General features: G+C 43.1%; 1 protein-coding gene across 1 annotated transcript in view; it reads right to left on the reverse strand.

The window, feature by feature from the left end:
- Positions 1-1,324: 1,324 nt before the first annotated feature.
- prdm5 (PR domain containing 5) overlaps positions 1,325-27,626 on the reverse strand; it is a 33,383-nt gene continuing 7,081 nt past the window's right edge. The window contains exons 8-16 of the mRNA XM_084010632.1: positions 26,337-26,416; positions 25,487-25,571; positions 25,258-25,415; positions 23,626-23,719; positions 21,584-21,744; positions 19,633-19,726; positions 10,292-10,377; positions 6,278-6,382; positions 1,325-2,870 (exon numbers count right to left, since the gene is read on the reverse strand). Of these exons, the coding sequence (XP_083866758.1) occupies positions 2,706-2,870; positions 6,278-6,382; positions 10,292-10,377; positions 19,633-19,726; positions 21,584-21,744; positions 23,626-23,719; positions 25,258-25,415; positions 25,487-25,571; positions 26,337-26,416 (1,028 nt within the window). The 3' untranslated portion in view covers positions 1,325-2,705. The remainder of the gene's footprint in view (positions 2,871-6,277; positions 6,383-10,291; positions 10,378-19,632; positions 19,727-21,583; positions 21,745-23,625; positions 23,720-25,257; positions 25,416-25,486; positions 25,572-26,336; positions 26,417-27,626) is intronic.

Consider the following 27,626-nt stretch of genomic DNA (forward strand, 5'->3'; position numbering starts at 1 on the left):
TCGATATTTGTTTCGGCCTCGAGTCAAGCATTTGACCTTTTTCCTCCTGGCCTTTTTTTAGGTGCTCCGAATGGTCTGTTGCCATGGAAACGTGGCTTTAAATCAACATCCATCACTGCTTAAGGGGCCGACCCAGAATACCCAAATACACCCGTATTAAAATTCTTCAGCTTGGCGCTCTTCGGCCATCATGCACACACACACACACACACACACTCCACATTGCTCCGGTCAAGGGGAAATGGAATGGAAAGGGCCAACCGTCGCCACGGCAACGCCAACCCAAAACACAAGAGGTCAGACAAGCGTGTCCGTGTCATTCCTAACGTGACAGCGGTTCGCGGCGGCGTGGGTTAATGATACTCCTTCTGCACGGTGGGCGGGGCCCCGAGGACGTCCTCGGTGCCGGGGCCCCGGCCGGTCTGGCAACGCAAGGAAACCAGGGCTTCCAGTAAAAACATGTAATTAGAAACACATTGACTGGGAAGCTCTCGGCCTGATCCACCCAGCAGGAAGGGAGAGAGAGATAGAGAGAGCGAGATGGACGAGATCACCAGGTCACTGGGAAAGTCCCACGAGGACATCAAAGGTTGGCGAGACAAAAAATGGAAAAGCCAAAGGCCTGGATGAGACACGTCGTCATGGAGACGGGACAGATAATCAGAAGCAGGGATACCTCAACACCCGGTCCTAGTCTGACCCCCTTCAGGATGGAAATCCCTTCTTCTACTACTGTTTACAAGACGCAACTGCCGTGTTTACGTCGGTACAGCTTGGACGCCTCGCCACTAACGAGCAGGCGGCGGCACTCGAGCCACGCCCATGCGGTGAACCGAGCTCCGGAGGGGAGGGGCGGGGTCACGTGACCCGAGCTGTCACCGCGACACATCTAACGTGAACACCAGTAATCAGTTCACGGTTAAACAAACAGAGGTGAAGAGAGACGGATGTTTCCGAATCCCCCAAAAAATAACCGCACACACGGCAGTATTTATTGAGTTGGAACCTAGAATGAACTTGCAGCTTCACAGATGTTAAAGATACTTAGAGAGCGTCGGACGTGAGAACGCATCACCACGGCGCCCGCAGAGGGAAACCACCAGAGGCGCTCTTTTTACGGTGCTAAGCTCAAATTAGCCCTCGCTCCCGACAGAACTCTCGGAGCGTGTTTCCTCCCCCCCGCCAACGTCAACAGTTCACAAACACATAGACGGAGCAGGGGGAGGAAGTGGATGTTTGCGGGCTGATCTCTAAAATACAAATGTGTGAAGTGATGCTTCACAGCCGGCCGACGCTGAATAAACATTGTTCATGACCATGGACGTGAAACAGGACAGAAGCTCACTTTTATTGAAATACTGTAATGAAACAAAGAACAAGTGAAAGTTTAAGGCACAGCTCGTATGAAAACACACTCAACAACAGTACTTTGGATTTTGCTTTTTGTCCCCGAAGACAATTTGCGACGCAAGAAAACAGTAAAACGCTCTGAGCACCAAAGGGAAGGAAACAAATCTGAAAAATAATACAATTCTAATTAAGGTACAGAAGTTTTAAAGTTGGCCCATAACACGACAAAAAACAGGCAGCTCCTTCTCTATGACTTGTCTCTCGGGGACTTTCATAACTTGAATAAAATGAGGCGATCTCAAAAACCCATCGCCAGAATTGTTTTTTTTTTAATTTCTGCGAAAACCGCAGATAACATTGATGATTCTCAACAAAAATAAATACGTTTTATAAATCAGTCTTGTATCACGCTAGAGGAAACGCACAATTTCACAGATTTAGGCACCAAAACTTTTGTGATTAATGTTTAACGTTAAAAATCTATATTTGTGTTCTCATAATCAATAACCCATCAGGTTATGTAACAAGCGTAAAGACGACGTTTGCTTTCAAGTAACTGGCGCTGCATTGTTGTTGAATCACGTAGAAATTTAAATTGCGGAATGTGATGTTGTGTGACTCCTGTCAATCGGATATAAAATAATCGGTTTGTTTTTTTATTATTCGAATATATAACAACTCAGCCCTTAACATTAACATAACATTATACTAGGTTGTAACATTGTTACGTTGTTATGTTGTTGCGCTATGTTGTTACACTGTGCGTTCTTACGTTATTACTTGAACACAAACCATGATTTATTTTTAACCTTAACCAAGTAGTTTTGTAGCCTGAATGGAAATGTTCATTTCTACCGGTGTTGGTACGGGTTTGTTTATACTCCCAATATCACGTTAGATAAAAACCATTTGAACCCGTGAACGGTTTCAGACCCGGATTACTGTTTCACTTCTCTCCGTCTCCTGTTTAAATACTTTATTTTGAAAATAACAAACAGAGTGACGTGGGTTTCAAAGTGTCCTCTGCTCCCGGTTGTAAACATGGAGAAACTGTAAAACTAGAATAAAAAGTCTTTGGCTGCAGAGTTTTGCAAGTGTAAGTGGCCAGTACAATGTACAGTAACGTGTTGGTCAGTGAACGGCCCACAGTAACGTGTTGCTCAGTGAAGTATCAACAGTAACACTGGTTAGAAACAAACAGAGATAATTACAAACAGTACCGCCAAATGTTTTCCATACTCTACCCTCTGTACCTTTAATAAGAACATTCATGCTATCTACACATCTGTGTGTACAGTATGTACAGGAAGCACCGATCTGAGGGGATCAGATTGGCCCTCGACTCCGATTGGACCTCAGCTCTCCGTCTCCCCGTGGACGTTCTCCATGTGGACCTTGAGGTAGTCGTTCCTGGTGAACTTCTTATGGCACAGCTGGCACTCGGCCATCGGCCGGTTGGGGTTGTGGGTAAGTTTGTGTCTGCTGAGCATCTTCTTCAGGCTGAACGACAGGTCGCACACCTGGAAGACACGACGGAAACGCACGACTCTTTAATAGTGATCATTGAGACGGAACATACAGGCAAAAAAACATTGTGTTTTTTTTATGCAGCGATTATTTTTCTTCCGTAACACGTCGTCTCTCAGCCGGATGGAAATAAAACATTTATTATTAAACACTTTATTCAGCTGCAGCTCAACACGCTGCTGCAGGACTCACAGTATGGGTTATCCTCCTCCACCTCCTTCTCTTCCTACTCCCCCTCCTCTTCATCGTCATTTTCCTCCTCCTTCCTCCTCTTCCTCCCCTTCCTCCACCTCCTCCTCCTCTGCCTCCCCCTCTCCCTCCTCTTCCTGCCCCACTTCCTCCCCCTCCTCTTCATCATCCTCCTCCTCCTCTCCCCCCCCCACTCGTCCATCAACCATGGTCACATTCATAAACTCTCTCCCACAGACGTTTTGCATCTGCGGTGATGAAATCGATGTGAATGAAATAATTTGTGGTTTAAAACACAATCATGGTCAGAAATTAGATTCCTGTCGTTTTATTTTGCGGTCAATCCAGAAAATTTGATTCAATTATATTCCTGGTGCAGAGTCGAGCTGATTATCGTTAACGACCAAATCGTGTCGCTCCGACTGGTGTCAAAAAACTTTGAAGGAAAACGTTGCCAAGTTGCTGTGCTTTACGGTAGTCTCTCCATTGCCATGGAAACAGAGAAAACGTACATTCACCTGCAAGCAACATCAGAACTGCAACATGTGATTCAAAGTACAGACGGTACAGGAAGTGATGTATCGTCGCCCCGGTTCGTTTCATGAGGAGTGAGTGCTGCAGCAGACTCCATTTACAAAACAGCCTTTTTAACGCTAGATTGTTGACCGCAAACTCTCATCAACCAGCTTGAAAAGTGATGTATTGTCTTTTTAAATCAGAGCTGATCTAATATATGCTGATGTAAAGAAGAGATTCATGTGAATTTAGAAAAGTGACTGACTGAAGAAACTGTAAAATGATGAATTTGTGAACAGAGTTTGATGGGGAAAATCAACATGTTGATTGAAAACAAACTAACCTCTTGACTAAAACTGAATGTGGAATGTAGAAATGATCTGCAGTCGCTAATTAGACTGGGACATTTCTAAAAAAATATCATTGTCATATCTCGTTCTCTTTTAAACAATCGACAGATCTGATCCAGGGTCAGTTAAACATCAGACATGTTAGGAGGCGAAGCAGCAACGGGAGCTGATCAGAGACGGGGGGGGGGGGGGGGGGGGGCTGGTCTCCTGGTCTCGTTGTGACCCAGATGTTCCTGGATGCTCCTACAACATGTTTAATGCTGTTATGACAAACGCGGCTCACGCGGCCCCGCTGGTCTGGAGAGCCTTCCTGGACCCGAGCGATCCCTTTCTGTCGCACTCAAATAAAACCCACATGTTATTTCTATTATCTGAATGGAGAGTTATTTACTCGAGAGAACGTCTGGCGGAGCAAAAAAAAAAAAAAAAGAATCCAGATGAATGTCGGGAGACACTTTGCCGACGATGAATGGGATACTGGATCCTGCGGTCTCGAACAACAACGGCGTGCCCATTTTCTGGTCTGGAACCGGAGGCGAGGCAGCGGATTAAAGGCTTATTAGGAGAATCTGAGGATCCCGAGTTGGGCGATGACGGATTAGACACCATTGTTTTTCTTAGCTTCTTCAAAGAATCAAGAGATATTTGAATTCCAGAGTTACGATGTGAAAGTGTTGGGCACGACTGAGCTGTCAAAGCCTCAAACTGCAGATCCCAGGACAGTTTCCAACAAAGCACATAACTCAGCCTCAGTCGAGTATTGAAAGAGAAACTAATATTATTTATCTTGGTTTGCTTCTATTTCGAGGGAATTTTGGGGAAAAAATAATGCTTTTGGGCGTGCTTCTGGATTTGGATGCACATTTATTATGATCTTCGCCAGAAGATAATGAGATCGGTCGTGTTTGTGAGTCTCTCTGTCTGTCCACGGCTGATTTCAGTTTGAGAACCTCAGATCAAGAATATTAATATAAAATCTTCATCCGTCATGCTGATATTTTTTATGTTCAGACTAAAAATCGCTGCATTCAAAGTTAAGTTTTCGACCCTCCTCAGTCACATGTGAATCCCCCTCGCTCCTCCCCCCGCTCTCTGAGAATAATTATTACTCCTGCAGTATTATAAGCAGAGGGTAATTTCTCCCTCTGATCCTCTCAATGTGTTTACGTGAGATCAGCCCACTCGGCCCCTCCGGAGGAGCGAGATCCCTATCTGCCTCTTACTCAGCCCCCCTAACCCCCCCCCCCCCCCAACACACACACACACACACACATCTGGCCTTGTGCCACCACACATATATACACACACACACACACACACACACAGACAAACACGTGCGAGAACTGAGGGTTCGGAGGTAAAGAGAATAATGAGAAAGGAAAACACAGCGAGGAGAAATCCCTTTGAACCCAATTCAGAGCAGACGGGTTCCATAAAATATAGAAACGTTAAAAACCAAGACACCCTTTCACAATAAAAGCATTTTAATATGAAGTGTGAAATCAGTGGTTTGGTTTTTTTGCATTTTTTTTTTGTAACAGATCTCTTTTTGAAATCTAGAAATATATTATTTTTGTTCAGTAAAGTTACATTTAAACGGAAAACCAGGACCGACATTTCATCATATTATAGGTGCAACGTGTACGATTTTAGCTTAAAACACTGAAAAGAATAAAACGCGTATTTGTGCTTATAAACAGCTATTATGTGCTTTGTGGGCGGAGCCAAACTGGTGTTCTGTAGCAGCGCTATTATGAAAGAATATGGATCATCTGCTAACATGCTAATGTCGCTACAGTTGATAAGTGGTGTTATAGCATTAGCTAGCCAAACATTACATGCTACTCCTGCTAACACGCTAACGTCGCTAAGGCTGTTCACCATTATAGAATAGCTGACTGATAAAAACTGAAATTGGATATGAAATGAGCAGCAGATGAGAATTCGGGATGATGTCATCAGTATTCTACAAAAATAGAGCGATTTTCTTTTGCATTCCTATTCTGACATCCTTCCGACAAAAACAAGACATTTTAATTCCAGAAGACATCGTCTTGTTTTAATGCTGTTTTTCTGACACCACAATTAATGTAAATGTTAACTAGCATTATCAAATGTTAAACGTAAACGTAAAAAAATATTGCGTTGGAGTGAGTGAGTTTGGAAGCATTGTGCAGGAGATGAACCCTCCGGTTAGCAGTTAGCATGAATGTAGCCAAGCGGCACAAACAAACACACACATGGCTGAAGCCAAAGCTATGTTATTTTAGACTCCGAGGTTCATATTTTTGAGTATTTCTTTCCCCCCCTAAAAAAGTTAAAAGCTGATCCGCTTGGATACTCACATCACACTGGAACGGTTTCTCTCCCGTGTGAGTCCTCATGTGCTCATCCAGTCCTCTTTTCTGGCTGAAGGCTTTGTTGCACTCACTGCATTTATACGGCTTCTCCTGCAACACACACACACATACACAGACCCACACACACACACACAGACCCACACAAACATGGGGATTTTTAAAGAGGCCGCTCGATTTGTCAGAATGATACATAAAACAATACTTTCCCTTACTTTGGTTCACATGTGGACCAAAACCATAGGAGGACCTGCGTCCATCGTGGGTAATGACACACACATGTGCACACACACACACACACACATGCACACACACACACACACACACACACACACTAATGGTGGAAAACACTGTTGAGGAAATGTGGAAAAATATCAAAACAGCGATACGCTCTCTCCCTCTTCACACACTCCCTGTGAGTTTATGAAGATATGAAGCGAGAGGACTTAGCAGTCGGGAGGAAATGACCGGCGCGCGGCGCCATCAAAAACACATGGGTTCCACGGCGTGGAGGGTTTTCCCTTTGAACGCGTATCGGAGCGCCGGGTATCACTCCTCCGTCTCCACACCTCATCAGCTTACCAACGGACGTTTCCTCCAAGGCCAGCTATCTCACCCTGGGTGTGTGTGTGCTTTTTTTTTTTCTTACAACAACAACACGTCCAAGTATTTGTTCATCGGCCGCCGGACAGCGAGGAGGAGGAGGAGGAGGAGGAGGAGGCGTGTCCTTCGCGGTCTGATGGCAGGCGACACCTTAAAAAAAAGGACTTTGATAGCCGGTTCCCACTGTCACTCTGTTAAAGCTTGTTTTTGTGACAAGTCTGGCTGATAGCAACAAAAAAACTCCATTTAAAGCTTAGTTGTCATGGGAACAGAGTGAATGCAGGAAGTAAGGGGTCATGGGAAAGGCACTATCACGTGGGCGGGGCGAGGAGCGCCCAGTGACACAGGATACAAAAGGAGGTAAAGATCAGGTTCGTTGCATGTGTGAGGCTTAAAGTATGCAACTGTTTGTGTGAATGTGTGTGTTTGTGTGTGTTTGTGTGTGTGAACGAAACCTGCCTCGAGGAAACAGACTCAAATGTTTACTTCTTTTTTCCACGAGGGCCTGAACGCTTCTTGTATGACAAAGAAAGGGGAAAAAACTATGAGGGATCAAAGGTCAAAGGTCAGGAGGCACATGGATGGACTTAAGGTGGTGTACCCAGAATGCATCGCTGTGACCCCCCCGGTAACATCGAACATCTGTACCTGGTGACCTTCACTCCTCAGCAGCTGTTCACCCCTGGGACCTTTGACCCCAACCCTTTCTTCCCAATCTGACTACTCTCTGACGAGAGTGCATCTATATACGCAAAGACAGAGGTTTTGTTTATTTGCGTGCGAGTCTCGTGTGTCACGGCGTTGGTGTTTGTAAGGCAGCACGCCAACAGGAAGTGGTCTAGGAGGCTTCAGGGCGTAGTGAGGAATCATGAATGTGGGGGAAAGTCTGAGTCACCTGTAAGCTCACGTTAGACACATGTCAGCTGGTTTACCTCAGATGGAGAAACCCAGAATAAAGTATTTATCTGTGATTTCATGAAAATTATGCTGAAATAACTTCAAATGATGGTGATCAGTAAAAAGTGTGAAGTCATGCTTTGTTAGGTCTGTCTGCAAGACCACAAGATAACTACTTTTAAAACGCTGGTTTTCTGAATGGAGTCTGGTTGATGGGTGCTAGGCTATGCTAACATTGTAGCTGCTCCATCAACACTCCAAATAAGGTCATCTAGACATAAATACGGCAGAGACCTTGTTGTTTGGACCACAGACAGTCTCTGGTCTGGTCTCTGGACTAATGTGAGCTACTATTGTAGACCTCTTGGGAATCACAGACCCAGGAGACCACATTTGGTTCTTCAATTTAGGATTCAGGGACGTCAGAAGGACAATCTCAACGCTTAATAAGTCGTATTCGCCATCATGATTTGGTGCTTGTCTCCTGGTGAAAGACCTGTGTTTTTTGACCGGTCCACCACCCAGACCTCCTCCCTACGTGGACTTCCAAGGACCCATTTTAGACTAATTTGTTATACGTCACAAGCAAACGTGATTCACAATGTTTCAGTTTGGAAAGAAAACATTATTTAAAAACCCCGAAATGTCGGGGTCATGTCAGTTTGTCAAAGCGTCTCTTTCAGCCAAATGACATTAGTTCTGCTCGGCAGTGACATCATCATCAGGCTCTGCTGTTTGTAACTGTTCAGCCCGTATATCAGAGCACTGTGAGTAAACGCAGATCTGGGACCATTAGGAACCAAACATCAGTCAGTTTAATCACTGGAACATTATACCTGCCTGTTCCTGCCGAGGGACGTTGTCCTGGACAACGTTACGGACAACAGATCTGTGACGCTAACGCCGCCGACAGCGTCGGAAACCCACAATGTTATTAAGACACATTTATCAACGGTGGTACCGACATGTCCAGACGCTCTTGAATGTCTCATGGAAAGCATTGCTTTGGTAGAGAAGTGACCTTCCTTTTCTCCACCTGTCTCACTTATACAGACGTTTACGATGTGTCCTGTGTGCAGGGTTCGTACAGGATAATTCAAGCACCTACTCAAGCACTTTAAAGGCACCATAAGCAAAAATTTCCAGACTCAAAAATGTTATCACATTTAAACTGCAGTCTGGTTTTCCTCAAAATTACATTTAAACACAACAAAACTTCATTGCGAGTGAGGTTTTCTCAGGGAAACATATTTTGTCATTTATTACGTTTTCTCGCGACATCGGAAATTAGTTTCAGTCGAGTTCACGAATAGAGGAAGTCGTGTTGATGAGCTTTCACCAGGAGACTTCTGGGGCCCGTTTAAGAAAGCAGGTTTAGTGAAAACCTTGAGTTGGTTAACCCTGAGATGAGGGAAACTCTGGTTTCTTAAAAAGCCAGTTCAGCATAAATTTGAGTCAGTTACCCAGGCAACATTCTCCGTGAAGCTAACCTGCTCGCTGGCAGGTTTTCTTCAACAAACCCTACGTTTCTCCCTACATGTCTTCGCCTTTTTCTGGAATCTGAACCAACTCTGAAAAAATGTGCCGTCCTTTCCTCGTCAACCTCATCGATATGGAAATAAAAGTGATTCTAGCAGCTTTGCGTCGGGAGAGAATTTTGATTACCTTTCCAACCAATCACATATCTAAACGATATTCTCCGACATTTTCAATATTTCATATCGCGGACATAATGCAGATTCTTTGCAGAGATTTATGAAATGTTGTGGACATTTCTGTGTTGAAATAGACGCTTATAGTTACTGTTTACTTGTATTGAAACATGTATTATGTATTTACACAATATTCTTGAACAGCTTGACTGAAGCCACTTTCTTTTTGTGTCTGGGGGATTACACCTATATGAAAATGAATATTTATTCATTACGCTACTTTGTGAACTACAGTAGTTGAACCCCTGTCGCCTGCACCGTAGGCTGTGTTGCTAACCGCTACAACACAGAGTCGCTCTATGTAGGTGAACATAAAGCTTTAGCACCTTTAGATCAAGCGACTGTTTCATTCAGTTATACACATTCAGTCGGGCAGTAATTGTCTGCCATGTGAACTATCTCTACTTTGCTGCAGTTACGTTGCTCCGCTTTCTAAGGATGAGCTCATTTTCTTCATAAACACTCAGTAATATCTAATAACGCTCTCCAGGTTGCCATGGTGAATCGTAGTATCGGAGCTCCATTGATGATGGCTTTGTAGAGTCGGCAGGCACACACGTAACTCAGAGTTTACATACTCAGAGTTGCTCATCTTAGAGTTGGCCAACTCAGAGTTCAGGGTTAGGTTCAGAGTTTGTTGAACCTGCTTCTGAAACGGGCCCCTGATGTTTTCTTGTGTTTTTTATTATAATTTTTTTTTTTATATCGTCATTTTAAGGTGCAATGCAATGTTTTTTCACTTAATGTAGTAGTTTTGTTGCAGTTTGAAGTTAGCAGTGGAGAAACTTACCCGGGTGTGCGTGCGGATGTGCATCTTCAGGCCGTCGTTCTTGCTGAACGCCTTGTCGCAGTAGGGACACTGGTACGGACGCTCACCTGTAGACCAGAACCACGAGTACACATGAGACCACATCCTCAGAACTGATCCTGAATCTTCACCCCTTAAACCCACCAAGTCCAAGTTTATTGCAGGTTAATATTAGGTTTCATACTAACACATGGATCATATATAATCAGAAACACTGGAAAGAATCCAACAGTTTCAATTACAAATACAAAGTTCTTATGAAGGAAAAATCACATTATTTCTAGAATATAGTAAAAGCAAGAAGACAAATAAATACATTTTTCAGATGATCTTTGCAATTATTATTAACACCTTCAAGATACACAAATGATTCCCATAGATAGAGAACAAGTACTGGTGTATATACATATACAGTATATATATATATATATATATATATATATATATATATATATACATACACTCACACAGTATATACATATACAGTATCGGCTGGAACTTCATTTCTCTCTATCGCGGCTCCGACCGGTCCAGGATCAGAGGCGACGGATGAAAAGCAGTCGCTGCTGATGCTATCAGAGGCGAGCAGCTCATGATGACAAACAGGAAGTGACAGGCTGTCAGTCAGGCCGGGCCGCTGACACATGGACCTGTTTACCGCGTGGTGATCCACGGGCCAGATAGCAGCGCCGGGGCTGATTGCCGATCTATAGACGGGATGTGAGGTCACCTACTGAACCGGCCCCGAGATTAAAGGCTCACACGGGGAAATACAGTCGGAACACCGGCTTCAAGAACCGCCTCATTTATTCCACAGACGGAACGTTAATCAGGAAAGAAAACACAGAAAATACAGTCAAATTTCTGTTTTTTTTATTTAAATAAACTCTTTAACAGTCTTTAACTGTTGATGATGCACGTTAATGTTGTACAATATTTATCAACCACCGAAGATGGAGAATAAAACCTCTCCAGTGTGAGTAAAATAATTGGTGGAGGAACCTGGGTGTTAGGGTTAAAATCGGTGACCGTGTTATCTGGTGCCTCTCAGCCGAATGTATCCATGGTTGCTAGCGACGGCAGCTGTTGAAATCACCAATCAAATATGTAGCCATCCTCATAAAAAGCCTTCTATCTGTTTAATAGTCAAACTGAAATTAAACATTTTAGACCACATCCTCGATCATATTGTACAAAAATGTAAAAGAAATTTATTTCTTCGTATTTTTAGATTAAAACCCAATATTTTTTTTCTTCCTGGAAAACAAAATACGACACATGCATGTTTACATCAGCTAGTAGCAACAGATATCAACCAATAATATTGTGACATCCATCAATCAATCTGAAGCTCTGCACACAGCCAGAGAAGCTATTCAATAGCATGTGAGCCAATCTTTTGTCCGATCAAATTCCTCCCAACGTTAAGTCCCTCCTCCTGTTTCACTCTGAAACACGTCACGGAAGATAAAAACTCTGGAAATTACGTTTCAGCTCAACTTTAACAGCCACAGACTCCACCGGTGTTTTGGATTAAAGAGTGATCGTGTTATCTGGTGACGCAGAGCTGAACGCATCCTCGTAAAAAAAACGTACATGTCCGTGTTTGTTATCTACGCCAACGTTTTATGTTAGTTACTATGGGCAACGACGGACGCATTCGGCTGGATGGCACCAGATAGCACGGTCACTGGTTACACTGAAACACCTGCAGATTGAATCTAATGACCGAAGATGTAACAAACAGACATTTAGCTGCTGGAAACAGTTTTCATTCAAAGTTAAAAGCTTCTAAATCAAACGACACTAAAGTTTCCAACGTTCTCAGGTGTATTTACGAGAACGTCGGCTGTAAAAGCGTTGACTTTCCTGCGAGTGAACTATTTAATGAAACTCTGCTGAAAGAGATTTTCCTTCAACACAGCGATCTCATTTCTCATCATCATCTCTCTTCGGTGGATTAAAGGTTGAAGAGGCAAGCAAGTCATATTATTGACGGGGGAGACGCGCCGGCCCTTTAAATAAGAAGGTTAATTAGCTGTGGGACTCGAACACGCAAACACGCTCATTAGATGTGAACATCCGTCTGGGGAGCGTACGAGGAGAGAGAGAGCAGCGTAAACATGACGTTCCTCCATTATACTCGATGTCTCAAAGCAGATTCAGAACACTTTACAGCCTCCTGAAGCTAATTTGCATAAATAAAATAAAAAGTTAAATTGAATTCAAAGGACTACAACGGTCACACTTCAAGCCTTCGCCAGCTTCGACAGCTGAACCATAGACCGCCACACACAAGGCCTTCAGGGCAGCTTTATGTGTGTGTGCGTGTGTGTGTGTGTGTGTGTGTGTGTGTGTGTGTGTGTGTGTGTGTGTGTGTGTGCGACAAAGTCATAAAACGCCAGCGTGGAAAGGATTAACGCAGCACCGATTACACAGGTGCAGAGGGCAGCTCACCATTACAGCCCCGATAAAATCCCTTTTTTCTGTGCCATTCCAGCCTGGAGCCCCCCCTTGAGTGTGTGTTGTTGACAAACAGGAAGATCTGAATCCCAGATGTGTTTGGAGAAAGCGGAGAGCCGGTCCTCGGGTCTTGTGTAGCATGTGTGGTATCGGGTTCGGGTCCTGGGGAAACCATTAGTGGGCTAATTGTGTCGGTTTGGATTGTGGGTTTATACGCAGCAGAGAGGACCAGGACCTCTAGCTGTTTGGCGACCTGGTCCTAACCAGGACATTACTTTGCTTGTTTTTCATTTAATAAAAGATGTTTTTCTGTCTGTCATACAATACAAATATTTGTTTATGAACAAACTGTGAGGAAAAGTGTTTTGATTTTGATAGAAACATAAAGCGAGCTCCTCAAACGGACCCGATGATGGCGGGAAGGAGGCGACCGATTTTATCGGAAAAAGATCGACTGTAAACGGGATTATTTGGATTTTGGATGCTCTCGTCCTGACAGCGAGGCCTCTGATTGGTGCATTTCTTTGGTTTGTTTTAAGTTTTGTGTCTGAGCTCCTCTTTGTTTCCTCCTTCTGCTTCCCATCATCTCTCTCAGATGTTTGTGTGTCCATGAGTTTGTCTTCAGAAGAAAAACATGACATCTAAAAAGTCTGGTTTTATGTTGTTTTTCACTTTGTTGCTGTTTGTGGAGTCTGTGACCGTTAACGTCATAGAAAACCAAACTTTAAAGGTTCAATTAGAGACAAATCTGCAAAACGCAAACAGGGAATTATGATATTTGATAACACGCATGGTTCTTTTTATAAAAAGAAAATAACTTTAATGAAATGTTAAATAAAGACGCCGACGTCTGGTTTACGTTTTGTATTAAGTTGCATGAAGCGTTTCAAGTGTAAAATGTTTTAAAAGACTAAAATAATCACAAACTATATTAATTGGTTAGTCATTTTTCATGCAGATTTATTGTTTTTCTCTGTTTTACATCATATTAAACTCAATTGTTTAATTTAAACGAATCACTACTTTTGACTCAGAAAAACTAGGGTGGGTAAATTAAAAAAAATATTTTTAAAGAGCACTTTTAAAGCAATAAGCCAAAGAATACATAAGCACATGAACGTCGTCATTGAACAACATTGTCATTGACATTCTGTCTGGTATTTCAGATGCTGTTAATCTGGTTATTTTGGGCAAAGATCTTTTTTATAGTTAATAAGTCGACCTGGTCTCCGGGTTCACGTAGAATTGTACCGACGACTTCAAGACACTTAAAATATTTGTTAAAAATGAAAATGAACGCTAAAAATCTGTTGTACAACTAATTTTGTTGATTTTGATTTTATAGATTTAAAAGCTGATTCTCTGTTTCCAGACATCTTTAAAACAAACCTTTTAATGGATTAATCCAGATAATAATCAACAGATTAATAATCCAAATGCTAAATGAATTAATAAATACCGCAGCTCTACTTTTCTACCAAAAAGTCATGGCTTTCCTGGTTCAACCTGCTCCGAACAATACCCCAAACAGGAAGTAAACAGAGCTTAGCAGGGACACTAGACACGTCAGGGTCCCTGTTCTTGGTGGGTCCCGGTTGCTGGTCTGTGCCAGTCTGAGGGACTCTGAAACCAAAAACCATCCGCTCCTCCTCCAGCAGGTCGTTTGGGATGAGGAGCTTCATGGTAACTGGTTTAGCATGTGCTGAAACAGAACACCGTCTCTTTGACCCCCGGTGGGTCCCCAGGCCCCCCCGGCCCCCCCGCTGTGGCCCTCACACTCCTCGGCTGCTAATCGATCCGTTTGGCACCCCTCGTGTGTTTGTGCCGCGGTGCGTCTGGTTAGCAGATGGCGTTTGGCCCCGTGTTCGTGTTACGGAGAAGCTTTGTAGCTTCGGGGGTCTGAGAGACGTTAACGCCGTCCATCACAAATTAAATCCCCCCCCGGCTTCCTCCGGTTCACCTCTTCCACTGCCGCCGCACGCCGTCACACACACACACGCCGCAGTAACGTGATATCACCGCCTCGGAGATGATAAGAGGTCGACTTTGATGAGCTGCAACAACTTCTACACTTGACCTTTTCCATCACAGCCGGGGGTCTCGCTGGATGTCTCCACTTCCTCAATCGATTGCCGCCGTGAACCAATCAGACGCCGGCAATCATACCCCACAAGCCGCCGACCCGGACGTCCGGCACATGCCACCATCCTCGACATGAATCACCCAGAAAAAGAGGAGTTCAGGCTGCAATGGCGAGGCGCTGTCCATCACCAGGACAGGGCAATAAGTCACAATAACGAAGGTAACCATGACAACAGTCAAGACAAACACAATCAGCAGGTTCAGTCGGGACCAACCAGATGTGTCTGTTAAAAACATGAAAATAGTGTTTAGAGAATGTCAAGTCTGGTCTCACTGAGATACCCGCAATGCAGTCTGGTCTCCTAAACAGTTACGTTCCCACAGAAACGAACCTGCATAGTGATTATCGTTTCCAGGGAAACGTATTATTGTCGTGGATTACGCTCTCGATGTATCACAAATTAGTTTCAAAGTGTCCCAGTAGTCCATGTAGGGAGGAGGTCTGGGAGATGGACGGGTCCCAGAAACACAGGACTTTCACCCAGGAGACCGATGTTCGTGTCCTGGGTGAATCAAACCACAATATTTTTGGGGGGTTTGGCTCTGTCTGCTGCCATCGTTACTGCTGTATAAGTCTCTTTACTACAACGGCGTATTAGGGCCACTGTAGGAATTTAAAAAAATAGAGGAGCCGAGTCGAGAGAGGGGGGCAACTTTATAAAATAGCGAGTTTCTGGTTATTGTTGGTTTTATTTATATGAGGCCAAATTGTCATCTTATTGGTGTTTTATTGATCGGGGGGATGCTAGCAGTAGTTTTCACTTGTTGTCATAGCAACGTCAAACATCCGGTCAAGCAACATGTTTTTTTTGCACTTTTTCTTCTCTGAATATTGCCCCCCTCTCGGCTCAGTTTTTTTTTTCCTACAGTGGCCCTAATACGTCGTTGTACTTTAATGCCATAATGTGCAGTTTTTTTAATATTTATAACATATTCAAACAATTTTAATGGCATTATGTTTTGTATGTAGAATAAAACTAAGAGAAAATTGCTTTCAACACCGCCAGTTGAACGCAACACATGGTGGCTTTAATAAAGCTGATCTCAGACCTGTGTAGATGTGCTGCTTTTGGCCTGATACATCTACAACCATGTTGGTTGTGATGATGTCAATGTGTTCCCTCTGTGAACATGTGAAACCTCACTGGAGCTCGAACACTAAATCATGTTTAGGGGTTTGAATGGCCACAACCTGACGATGTGCTCATGGTTCCCCCCGATACCCGTGCCCACACATGACGTGCGCTGATGATGTCAGGCATGACGCCGATGCACTGGCATCCATCAGCGTTTCCTTTGGCACGGACCGCTTCCATCACCCGGCGGTGGTTAATAACAGTGTGGTGGGAAAGTCTATGTGACGGAGCCAAAGAGGAGAAACATCCATCATGACGACAGAGTTCCACGTCGTCTTCAACGTCCAACTTTTTTGACAGCTCGCATTTTCACGGCTGGTTGGTGATGTCAGCAGAGACGCCTGTCTCCATGCTAATAAAACTAATTTATTTGAGCTCGACACGATGTAACCAAATGAAACCGATATGAAACCCAAAGCCGAATACACGGGATGTGTAAGCAGCTACCTATTTCAGGCTGAGACACCATGTTGATGAAAATCAGAGACTGTATGTGAGAAGTGGACGTTGTCATAGTAACGTCACCCGTCGGTTTGCGGACTACGGTTTTGAAGACTCAAGTGTGTCACCATCTTGGATTCTTTGCATTCAGCGAAGGAAGTGACCATATTTGGACGTTGGAGGAGCGACGGGTGGATCTGATGAACACAAGCAGCAGACCAGCACCCTTACTGGATCTGGGTCCATCCAAGTTAGCTTCATGATTCAAGGTCAAATTTACAGCTAAGTGTAAAATTTATCTCAGTAGCTAACTAGCATTGGTAGCATGGTAGCGAGCTGTCAATCAGCATGTAGAGCATCCCCTGCTTTCTGGTCTGTTGGACTCTAAATGGACCATAATGTACTAAATGAACATCATGCTGGATTGAAGAAGACTTGAAACTAGAGATTGAGACTATAAACTCATGTTTACAGTGTTTACTGAGATAATAAATCAAGAGAGAAGTAGGCTAATTTTCTGATAGACATCTATACAGACATCTGTTGCCCTAGCGGCCAACAGCGAGAATGGCTGTTTAAAGGCACTTCAGCTTTGACCAACTGTATATGCTATGAGATGCTGAACGTATATTCTGCATCTTTGGTGGAGTTTTTTTATTATCACTGTCACTTTTAACCCAGCTGTCCAATCACAGTGGAGGAGGGGCGGGGCAAAGACCAACCATCACATCCTACATGTCAGCTACAAGTACTGAACAACAACAACAATGGAGGAGAAATGAATACAGACGTCCCTATCCTCTTGCCAGATATTTTGTAACATAGCAACCACAGCCTTGTGATACATTTAATGATAAGCAAGTATTTCAATAGTTTTAAAACGATCATCTTTGTTATTTAAAAAGCAACTATAATCCTGATAGTAAAGTTTTTTTTAACAAAGTTATGTGCCTTCAAAATAAATAACAATAGTAACCTTTTTCAGACGCTCCTGTTTGAAGGTCAAATGATCGCGGAGGCAAATCTCTGAGGAATAGCTACAAAGTCGTCCCTTCAGTAGGAAAATAAGGTAAATAATCAACACTGACTTGTTTCCTGTGGAGCAGGAAGACAAACAAAGATGGACGGAGCTTTCCCGTCCGATTTAAAAGTTTTAAACTTTTACTCCCGTTAACGAGGTTGTTTTAGGATTCACACGTTCCGCTTTTATGATGATGCCTCCCCGCTGTTTACGAACAAGATGCCGCTCAGAGAACGCTTCACCAAACGCAACAAACAAACACGAAACAAAAAAAAAACTAAAAAAGCCTATAGAAGGAAGGGGACAGATTTACAGGCGGTCAGGGTCAAGGGTCGTCCGGCTGGATGCTTTTCTTGGAGTGCTCTTTTCTCTCCTCGCTCCTTTCTTTCTCTGAGGTGTCCCCTCGGCTCCCACCCCTCCCCCAGCATTCCTCCCCTTTGTTTATTCTATATCAATACAATCAGACTTGGACACACTGGGACACATTCTCTCTCTCTCTCTCTCTCTCTCTCTCTCTCTCTCTCTCTCTGCTGGTTCGTCCTTCACACACACACACACACACACAAAGGAGGCTCAAACACACACACTCGCATTTTGACACATTAATCTTGTCAACAGCTGACGGGGAGGTCTGCGAGGCGACACATGTTTCATTTAAGTTCGGTATTAAATCAGATCAGGAGACGTGAAAGTTAAAGCCGTAGATCTTTACGCATGATAGTATAATATCATAATGTAATATAAAAATGGCAGTCTGGCAAATTACAGCACGAAAGCAGTGAAAAGTGTGTTTAAGATGAGGTTTTAGATAAGAAAACAATTGAGAGATAAAAATGTGTTTTTTATTTTTGTTTTACGTATTTCTCAATTCAAGTTCAAGTTTGCAAGGAATGAAAACGCTGCCCGTTAGATAAATATAATAGTTTGTTTTTTCTCAGAAAGTTTAACAGTTTCAAAATGTAATTGATCACAAAATAAAGTCGTAAAAGGTGTTTTGTGTTTTGTGTGAATCACTCGCACGTCAATCTAGTTTATTAAATGTGTACAGATGAATGTATTTTTGTGTTTCATAGGAAACTCTGCTGCCTCTTGTGTCCTGTGTTTGTTTGACTTCTTGTCTTTGTGGGTTCTGTGTATCACCTGTGTTGCGTTAGTGCGCTCTTTGTTTCCACCAATCAGGTTCCAGCCCGCCCTCATGCCTGCCCACCTGTGTCCTGCTGTCTCGTTAGTTTCCTCTATATTAAGCCTGTCTCTCTGCCTGTCTCACTGTCAGGTCATCTGCCTCACTCCTGCCTGGAGGAGGTTTTCATGCTGCTACATCCTAAGTTTAGATTTTTGAGTATTATTTCCTCTACACTTTGGTTTCCCTCGGCATGCTTTCTTAATGTTTGTTCCCTGATAGTTTCAAGCCAGTTTTTTTGGTTTGATTCCATCCGCCTGTCCCCCTGTTCGCTGCCGTGACGCTGAGTTTTAGAGCCTTTCAACGAGCAGGGGAAGCTGGAGGGCAAAGTGACGCATTCAATCACAAAAAACACGATTAAGAAGCGACAAAGTCCAGTAGCAGTGAGGATTATAGGGGGACAGGAACCGTGGAGGACTGTAGAGGCCTGTGTGTGTGTGTGTGTGTGTGTGTGTGTGTCTGTGTGTGTGTCTGTGTGTGTGTGTGTGTGTGCGCGTGTGTGTGCCAGGTCTCTGCACCAGTCTGTTGGTGGGGAAACACACAGGAATGTGTGGCGTTCCAGTTTAAGGCAGTTTAATGAACATCCAGGCTTTTATTGTGGCAGGGTGAAGGACGGAGCGAGCGCTGCTGCGTCACGCTGGAATGTTCTAATATCGGAAAACAGCAATTAATAAGCTTTTTTTTTTTAATTAGTTTTATTTGATTCAACCGCTGAACTCTGGGACCGGCCCTTTAAACTCTGTTTGTTTTTGTTTAAACTGTTGCTCTGCAAAGATGGGAAATACTATAAATGCACTTTCATTTCAACTGGAATGGATGTATGAATCATTCGTTTGCTGAAGCTTTTAATCCTCTTTTTAAACCCGCCTGCTTGTCAGCCATGAGCCCTGAAAGGCTTTTATTTTATAGGCAGCAAGGTAACAGAGGGGGGGCTACTCACCTGTGTGGCTGCGGATGTGAACCCTCAACGTGCCGTTGCTGGCGAACTTCTGTCCACAGTACGGACAGATCTTCTCCTTCTCTCCCGTGTGAGTCTGAGGGAGGAAACCAGACAGACGAGATCTCGTTACAAGATGAGCTATCATACAAAAACGCGGAGTTCGAAAAGTCTCAATGAATTCTGGGATACGTTGGGAGGTGTTGGGATTCTAAATCCAAGCACTTTTCAAGAGTTTTCAAGGATTTACAGCACCCGTATGAACCCCAAAATTTGTAAAATGGTCATGTGACCTGAAGACGGGATCAAAGAACGCACACAATGCAGATTTGCCAAGGTTCAGGTCCCAACTAACGAACTAAAATCCATGTGACGTCATGATCATCCTGCCAAAATGATTCACTACATTATTCTGATAATCATCAAAAAAGATTTAAAACACAATTTTTTTTTAATGATATCAAAAATGAATTATTGTAAAATGCATATTATTATAAAATCTTAAGTTAAAATATGTATATTTTCTAACAAATAAATAAAAGTCAGATGAACATATAAAGAAAAGGCTGTTGGAAAGCGCCTCATTGGCGGTAAACTCCCCCTGTGATCCTCAGAAACTCGGATCAGATGTTAAACCTCTTCCTCCTTGTGACCTTTGACCTCCATCATCGCGGGGGAACCAGACGGCAGCACACAGATCCGACTCTGACAGAAGAAGGACTCGGACCAGCGGTTGGCGAGCATCGAGGCGGCGGCTAAACGAGACCTCGGCGGCAGCGTGGAGGGAAAGCGGAGGGTTACTCTGAGCGTGTAAACACGGCCGGCGAGTTGTCGTCTCCTCAGTAACTTTGATCAAAGCCAGGTCTCCCAGCGGCCTCCGGACCCCCGTGCGCAGTGAGACGGGTCAGCGTGCCTGTCTTCAGCCCTACTGTTCTCAGAGACTTTTCCTTTCGCCGCGTGCCAAGAAAGCCGTTTGGTTTCCATCTTGATCCGTAACCACACCGGACGTTGTCGGACTCTCGGCTCCTAATCCACTGCGAGATCTCTTCGGGGCTCTGAACCCCGCCGGGATAATGGACTAACTGCCATTTCTAATGGAAACCTCCGAGGGCGGCGGTCCAGATACAGTCGGCTGTCAGACGTGGCGAGGAAAACCACTTTACACACCACGGGCGTTTTATTTTCCTTCCAAGATTAAATTCCACGTAAATATACAAACGTATGTTTTTCACAAGTATTTTCGTGAATATTCGCGAATAAAGGCGCCAACCAATCACGTCAAGAGGAGCAGAGGTATTCAAAAACATTATCACTTCCAACCTCGACGACCAGATCAACGCGACCTGTTCTTACATTTCACAATAAAAGCCCAAGACATGTACAACTTTTTACCAGAGGAATAAGTTGGCAGTTGTACGAATGCTGCTGTGATACTGACGGGTCAAATTTTATTTAGCCAATGAATGCACTAATAGTACTATTACTAAAAATAATAGTAATAATAATAACAATAATAATAAATTTAATAATAGACCAACAGGTGTTTCAGTTTAGTGTGAGTGACCATGTTAACTGGTGATTTTCAGGCAAATGTACATACATATATATACAAGCAACCATGGATGTAATGATAATAATAACCTAATTATTATAATTATTATTATTAGAATAATAATGTTATACATTAATGAGATCCAGGTACATCTGACGTGAACCAGTGGAACATTTTGGTAAAGTAGATTAAATATAATATAGTAATAATAAAACAATTTTGTGTGACTGATGATGGATTACTATTACTATTGACAAGCATTATCTGCTAAATAATTTTTCATTTTTCAAGTTTTTTTCAGTTTTCTAACAGTTTCTAACCTTTTTCAAATAAACTCAACAATAAAATAAAAAGTAGCCTGAACTCTATCTTCCGTGGACAAAACAACCAATCACTCGTCACCTTTTTGTGGCTCTTGAGGACCGACGGCGTGACGAAGGCCTTCTCACACAGGTCGCACTTGTACTTCTTGTGTCCGTCGTGCACGACCTGGATGTGCACGTTGAGCGTGTCCTTCCTCTTGAAGGTGGCGTCGCACTGGTCACACTTGAACGTCCTCTCACCTGCAGAGAGAGGGCGAAGTCATTTCCTGTCATCTATTGTGGCGCTTCTTTACACTCGCTCATCACGCACAGCGAGAGGGGAAACAATTTTGCCGCCGACAATTGTCATCACCACGGAAACGCACAAAGACAGGGAGTGTTTTTCATCTGGTCCAGACAACAGCCGTCGGAAACAGAAGTCGCCTTTTTATTGTGCGTCTGCAGCTGAACACAATAAAACAAACATATGTTTCATCCTGACGTCGAAACAGATCTGGTTTGTTTTGTAACCCCACGTTGTTTTAATCATCACCGCCTTAATAAAAAAAGCACGCCAGACAAGACACGAGCTCGACGTTCGTCCCGATGTTTCCCCTTCACACCTCCGACTCGCCCGCACAACAGCCTCTATTGTTGCACGCTTACTTGTTTCCATTATACAAACATCATTCAATTTGTGTGTGTGGGTCTGTGTGTGTGTGTGTGTGTGTGTGTGTGTGTGTGTGTGTGTTTGGCCGGTTTACAAGCTTCGGCGCTCGTTCTCCGGTTGCCGAGGACGACGATGACGTTTTGGCGTGATACACTGATGTGTTTTTAATCGAATCCAAACATCCACTTGATGATAATTGATGTCAACGACAGCCTCACACAAAGATCTCGTTATTACTTGAAGCAGACGGATGTTTAAACAGACACACACACACACACACACACACACACACACACACCTAGAAATCCATATGAATGAACTGTTTCACTGTGGAAGAACCAGGACACATGCAACAGGATTTGGAGTCATTTAAGGGAACTAGTTTTCTCTCAGGGAATGCCGTGTTCACACATCTGCTGGTTTACCACAGCTGGAGGAACCCAGAATAAACTATTTAGCTGTGATTTAATATCAATAACCAGATTAAAAGGATGCTGAAATAACTCCATAATGATGGTGATCATTGCCTTTGTTAGGTCTGACTGCAAGACAACAACTTTTAAAACGGTGGTTTTCTGAATGGAGTCTGGTAGATGGATGCTAGGTTATGCTAACATTGTAGCTGCTCCATCAACACTCCAAATAAGGTAATCTAGACATAAATACAGCAGAGTCCTTGTTGTTTGGACCATAAACAGTCTCTGGTTTCTCCACATAGTCTGGTCTGGTCTCCACATAGTCCAGAGACCAGAGGCCCTGTGAAATAAGTTTTATGGGGACAAAGACTAGATGATTTCATGCCTCCTGTAGTTTGATCATCTTGAGTTTTTGAGACCAGCCAACTCATCCTCACATCCATTAATAACAGGCGCCATGACGCCATTGAGCGTCTCCAAGGAGACATCGGAGCGCTGAGTCGCTCCTTGGCAGGAAGTGCCGCTGCTCCTCCATTCTGGCCAGATAACAAAGAGATTGTGAAGCTGGATGAAAACTCAACACCGGGGACCCGGATCAGGTTCTAGTACAGAATGTGGGGTGGGGATTGAGTGTGTGATTTCACTGCAGGTGAGAGAATGGATGTCGGAGAGATGAGAGTTAACGTGAGGGCATCGCGTTGGATACCTTGAGGTCTTTTCACGATCAGAAAATTAAGCAAAATCACGTTTTTCATTCAAACACAAAAGTAACCAGAGACTGTCTGAAAAGTAGTTATCTTGTGGTCTTGCAGACAGACCTAACAAAGCATGACTTCACACTTTTTACTGATCACCATCATTATGGAGTTATTTCAGCATCATTTTTATCTGGTTATTGATATTAAATCACAGATAAATACTTTATTCTTGGTTCCTCTAGCTGTGGTAAACCAGAAGATGTGTCTCTTGCTAGATCCAGATAAATCAAGCTTGGTGAAAAGGCATTTATGAAGTGTGTGTGTGTACATGTAGCAACAACACACATTCTTTACTTACTGTTGTGGATCAGCAGGTGGCGCTGCAGGGAGAACGGTGTGCGGAACAGCGCTTTGCACTCGTCACACTGGAAGGGCCGTTCCTCAGAGTGTGTCTGGGGAGAGAGCGGAGCGTCAGCAGGGTTAAAACCATGCTAATGGAGCTCCTTAACTTGATGAGGGGATCACACACACACACACACAGACACACACACACACACACACACACACACACACACACACACACACACACACACACACACACTCAGAGACACGATGAAGACACGAAGCTCGAGGGGATTTAAGTTCAAAGTGCTTCTGTTTTCTTCCCCCCCTCCTCTCTCTCTCTCTCTCTCTCTCTCTCACTCCTTGGCCGACCGATCTCTCTGAGTGACACCTCAATCCCAAAAGCAAACATTGGGGGACCTCGGGGGACGGGCAGACCAGAGACCCCACAGATACCAGCCACCAACGAGACCCTGATTGATTGCAGCCTCACTCACGACTTGCAATCACTCACCACGTTCAGATTCCAACATCACTCCCAATATCACATTAAATCTAAACATCAGATTGTGTTTGGATATTCTGAATGTGTGTGTTGAGTTCATATCATTCAGGTTTTAGTTCTTCATATCATTCAGGTTTTAGGTGTCTTTACGTCACTTTGTGACACACTTCCTGTTTCCTGTTCACGTCCAGCTCTGTGTGTTGGACACAAACTGACCAGACAACAGTTTGCATGTCAGACAGAGAAGCAGACATTAATTGCTTTGACTTTTTGAAAAAGCGCTCTATATTTTTTTAATATATTTGTTATTATTTATTATTATTATCATCATTATTTATTATTAATTATTTATTATTACTATCATTATCATTATTTATTATTATTATTTATTATTTACTATTTTTAATATTATTATTATTATTATTTTTATTATTATTATTAAAGACATACTTTTTAGCATCATGAAGAACAAAGATTAAAGCTGCAGGATATAGTATTTATTGTGCTGTTTGATATCACAGACTGTACAGTAAGTATGGTGACGTCTCCCGTTGGTTTGTGGACTACAGGTTTTTTAAGCCTCGCGTTCGCCATCTTGGATTTTTTCCAACGAGTGAGGATGTGAGAACACTGAATAGTTTTTAGATGCGTTTAACAATTTTAGGAGGACAATTCATGGAGTTTACCATATCGGAACATATATATTGTGGAAAATAATGTTTTTGCAAATGTCAGTTTTGTTCCGATGTCGTGCCGCCTTTTTGGGGATTTTTGGATCTGCACAAATATCACAACGCCAACCTTTTCAACACGCCACTAACAATTCATGTTACTGACGACTTACACAAAAACATTTTTTACTTACTTCTTATATTTTAATTGGGCAAATACGCAAATTTCTCAAATTACGCAAATTTCTCAAATTACGGAAATATCACAAATTTCACAAATCTGGCAAATTTTGCCTATTTCGCCTCATTCATGTCTCTGCTTTGACTTTTGTCTTCAATCACTCCGGGAGAAATTTTGGCTTTGCATTAACAATAGGGAAAAAGAAACTTAACATTACCAGACATTTTCATTTTTATTCCTTGATATTCGGTGCGTGTGATCGTGGTCTCGGCAGACAGACGTGTGTCTCACCTTCTTGTGGTTCTTGTAGACGTTGCGGTGAGCGAACTCCTTCCCACACAGCTTGCACTTGTACGGCTTGTCCTCGCTGTGGATGATTTTGTGGGCCGTCACCTGGTCCAGGCGCTTGAAGGAGCGGCTGCAGATCTCGCAGGTGTACGGCCGCTTCTCTGCACGGGGGAATCGGCGGTGAGCAGAGACCACGCCGTGATGCGTTCAATGCACTTACTCACTTACTTACCCGAGTGTGTGATCATGTGACGCTTCAGCTGGTTGGTGGAGATGAACTTCTTGTCACACGCGTGGCAGTCGAGGATCTCGTGAACCTGCAACAAAGAACAAAAAAAAAGTTTCCGTCTCGCTGATGTCAGCGTTTTTTAAAAAAACGAAACGTCGAGCGACAGAAAAGCAATTAAAGTGATGAAAAGTTCCTCGTTCCGCTCCCGTAATCGCCCGGGCTACAATGTCGATATGCTAATGGCGACGCTGGCTCAGCTAAACGCCGATAATGGTGGATTATTAAGCTGCTTTTCGGGAGCGTCATTATGGGATGTTTGATTGCCGCTCTGCAGGAAGCTCTTTGACGGGGAAACACAATCATGTGACATATTTATTATTATTAGAGCGCTTTGGCGCCGAACAACTCCATTAAATGTGTTTCTAGAAAAATGACAAAATGTGACCTAAATATTTTCGGAGAAACAAGTTTCTGCTGTTCTGATCTCTCCGGTTTGACAGTGGACACAAAGTGCATGATTGGAAATCGTCACGGCAACAGCAAAACTGGCACGTGGACACGTGGAAAGAGGCCACAGAGGATTATTACACACCGCCTGGTTTACAATCCCCCCCGGAGGATCTGAAACCAGAGAATCCCGACTCACGCAGGTGAAGTAGGTTAAACGATGCAGAACTGTGTCACAGCTTCACAGGTGTGTTCTCACATCTAGGCCTCAGTCCTCTTAGAGTGGGACCAGCAGGGAAAAAGGGGGTTCTGTTTCATTTCTTTTTTGCGTCTCCCTTAAAAAACGGATCATGAAATTAAGAGTAACACCTCTCAGAACCGATCCAGGTTCTGCATTGGGACTCACCTTCCTGTGTTCTTGTAAGTTCAGAGACGAGGAGCATTTTCTGTTACATATCGTACACGTGAGTTTCCGACGTGCGCTTCCTGCAAAGTAAAGACAAATAACAACATTTACATATTATACTTAATCAATTTATTAAGTTGCATTCTCGATCTTTGGTAGATAATGTACTTATGAGCTGTTCGTAATCAATTCGCGGCTCGATAACTCATTATATAATCTGTTTAATAATGACATCATAGTCGATGTTATGATGTCATTATAAGTTACTTAATATGATCATTGTTTGTAAGAATTCATTTGACGTTTTCTTCCTGCATACATTTATTTTTTCTCTTTACTTTAAGCAATCAGTGACATTATAGCAGCCTTTTTTTATTATTTTTTATTTTTTTGGACAAATATTTTTCAACATTCTCCACTGATCGCAAAATTGTAAATATTGTAAATATTATATTACGGTGCATATTTAGAGAGAGTGACTTTTTAAGTTTGGGCAGCTGTTTCATTATTTTTTTTTTTTATATTAAGTTATGTTTTTGACTGCAGTGCTTGCTTTCTTGTTTAGTGCTTATTGTTATAATAAATATCGTGCGCACTGAAGACCAAGGGAAATTCCTTGTATGTGAAAATGTATTTGGCAAAAAACTCCTTTCTGATTCTGATTATGCATTGTAAAGTTATTATAATGTAATACTTTGGGAATTATGATGCACTACGATCATAAAACACTCTCTAATATGTTGTTATTATTGTCATAAAGCATCACGAATAATTCTGAGTTCTTATAACTGTAATTTATATGTAATGTAAAGCAGATTATAACACATTTACAATGCAGACGTGTGTCACAGAAACTGTTCCCACAACTTTAACTGGACACTGAACTCCTCATCTTCCCACAGCTCTGGTCTGCTTATCTGGATCTGGATCGCCTGACCCACATCTAAGGAGTCTGATCCACTTCCCCCCCTCCGTGGGCCAACGCCCACACACACACACACACACACACACACATACAGCCTTTGTCCCGACATAGAGGGACGAGCGTCTACGTCTCGACGCCTGACTCACGTGTTCGATGCCCTACATCCCATAATACAGATCTGTGGAAGCCAAATTATCTGGAGGAGCGAGCCGCCCCCGAACACACAGGTCAGCAATTATGTCGACGAGTAATTAGAGTGTGTGTGTGTGTGTGTGTGTGTGTGTGTGCGTGCTGAAGCTGCTGACGGACGATTAACTTCATCACAAGACGGCTGGATAAGAGAAAGTGCTTTACATGAGAATGTA

Source organism: Eutrigla gurnardus (genome assembly GCF_963514095.1).
Source record: "Eutrigla gurnardus genome assembly, chromosome: 6".
Taxonomy (NCBI): Eukaryota; Metazoa; Chordata; class Actinopteri; order Perciformes; family Triglidae; genus Eutrigla; species Eutrigla gurnardus.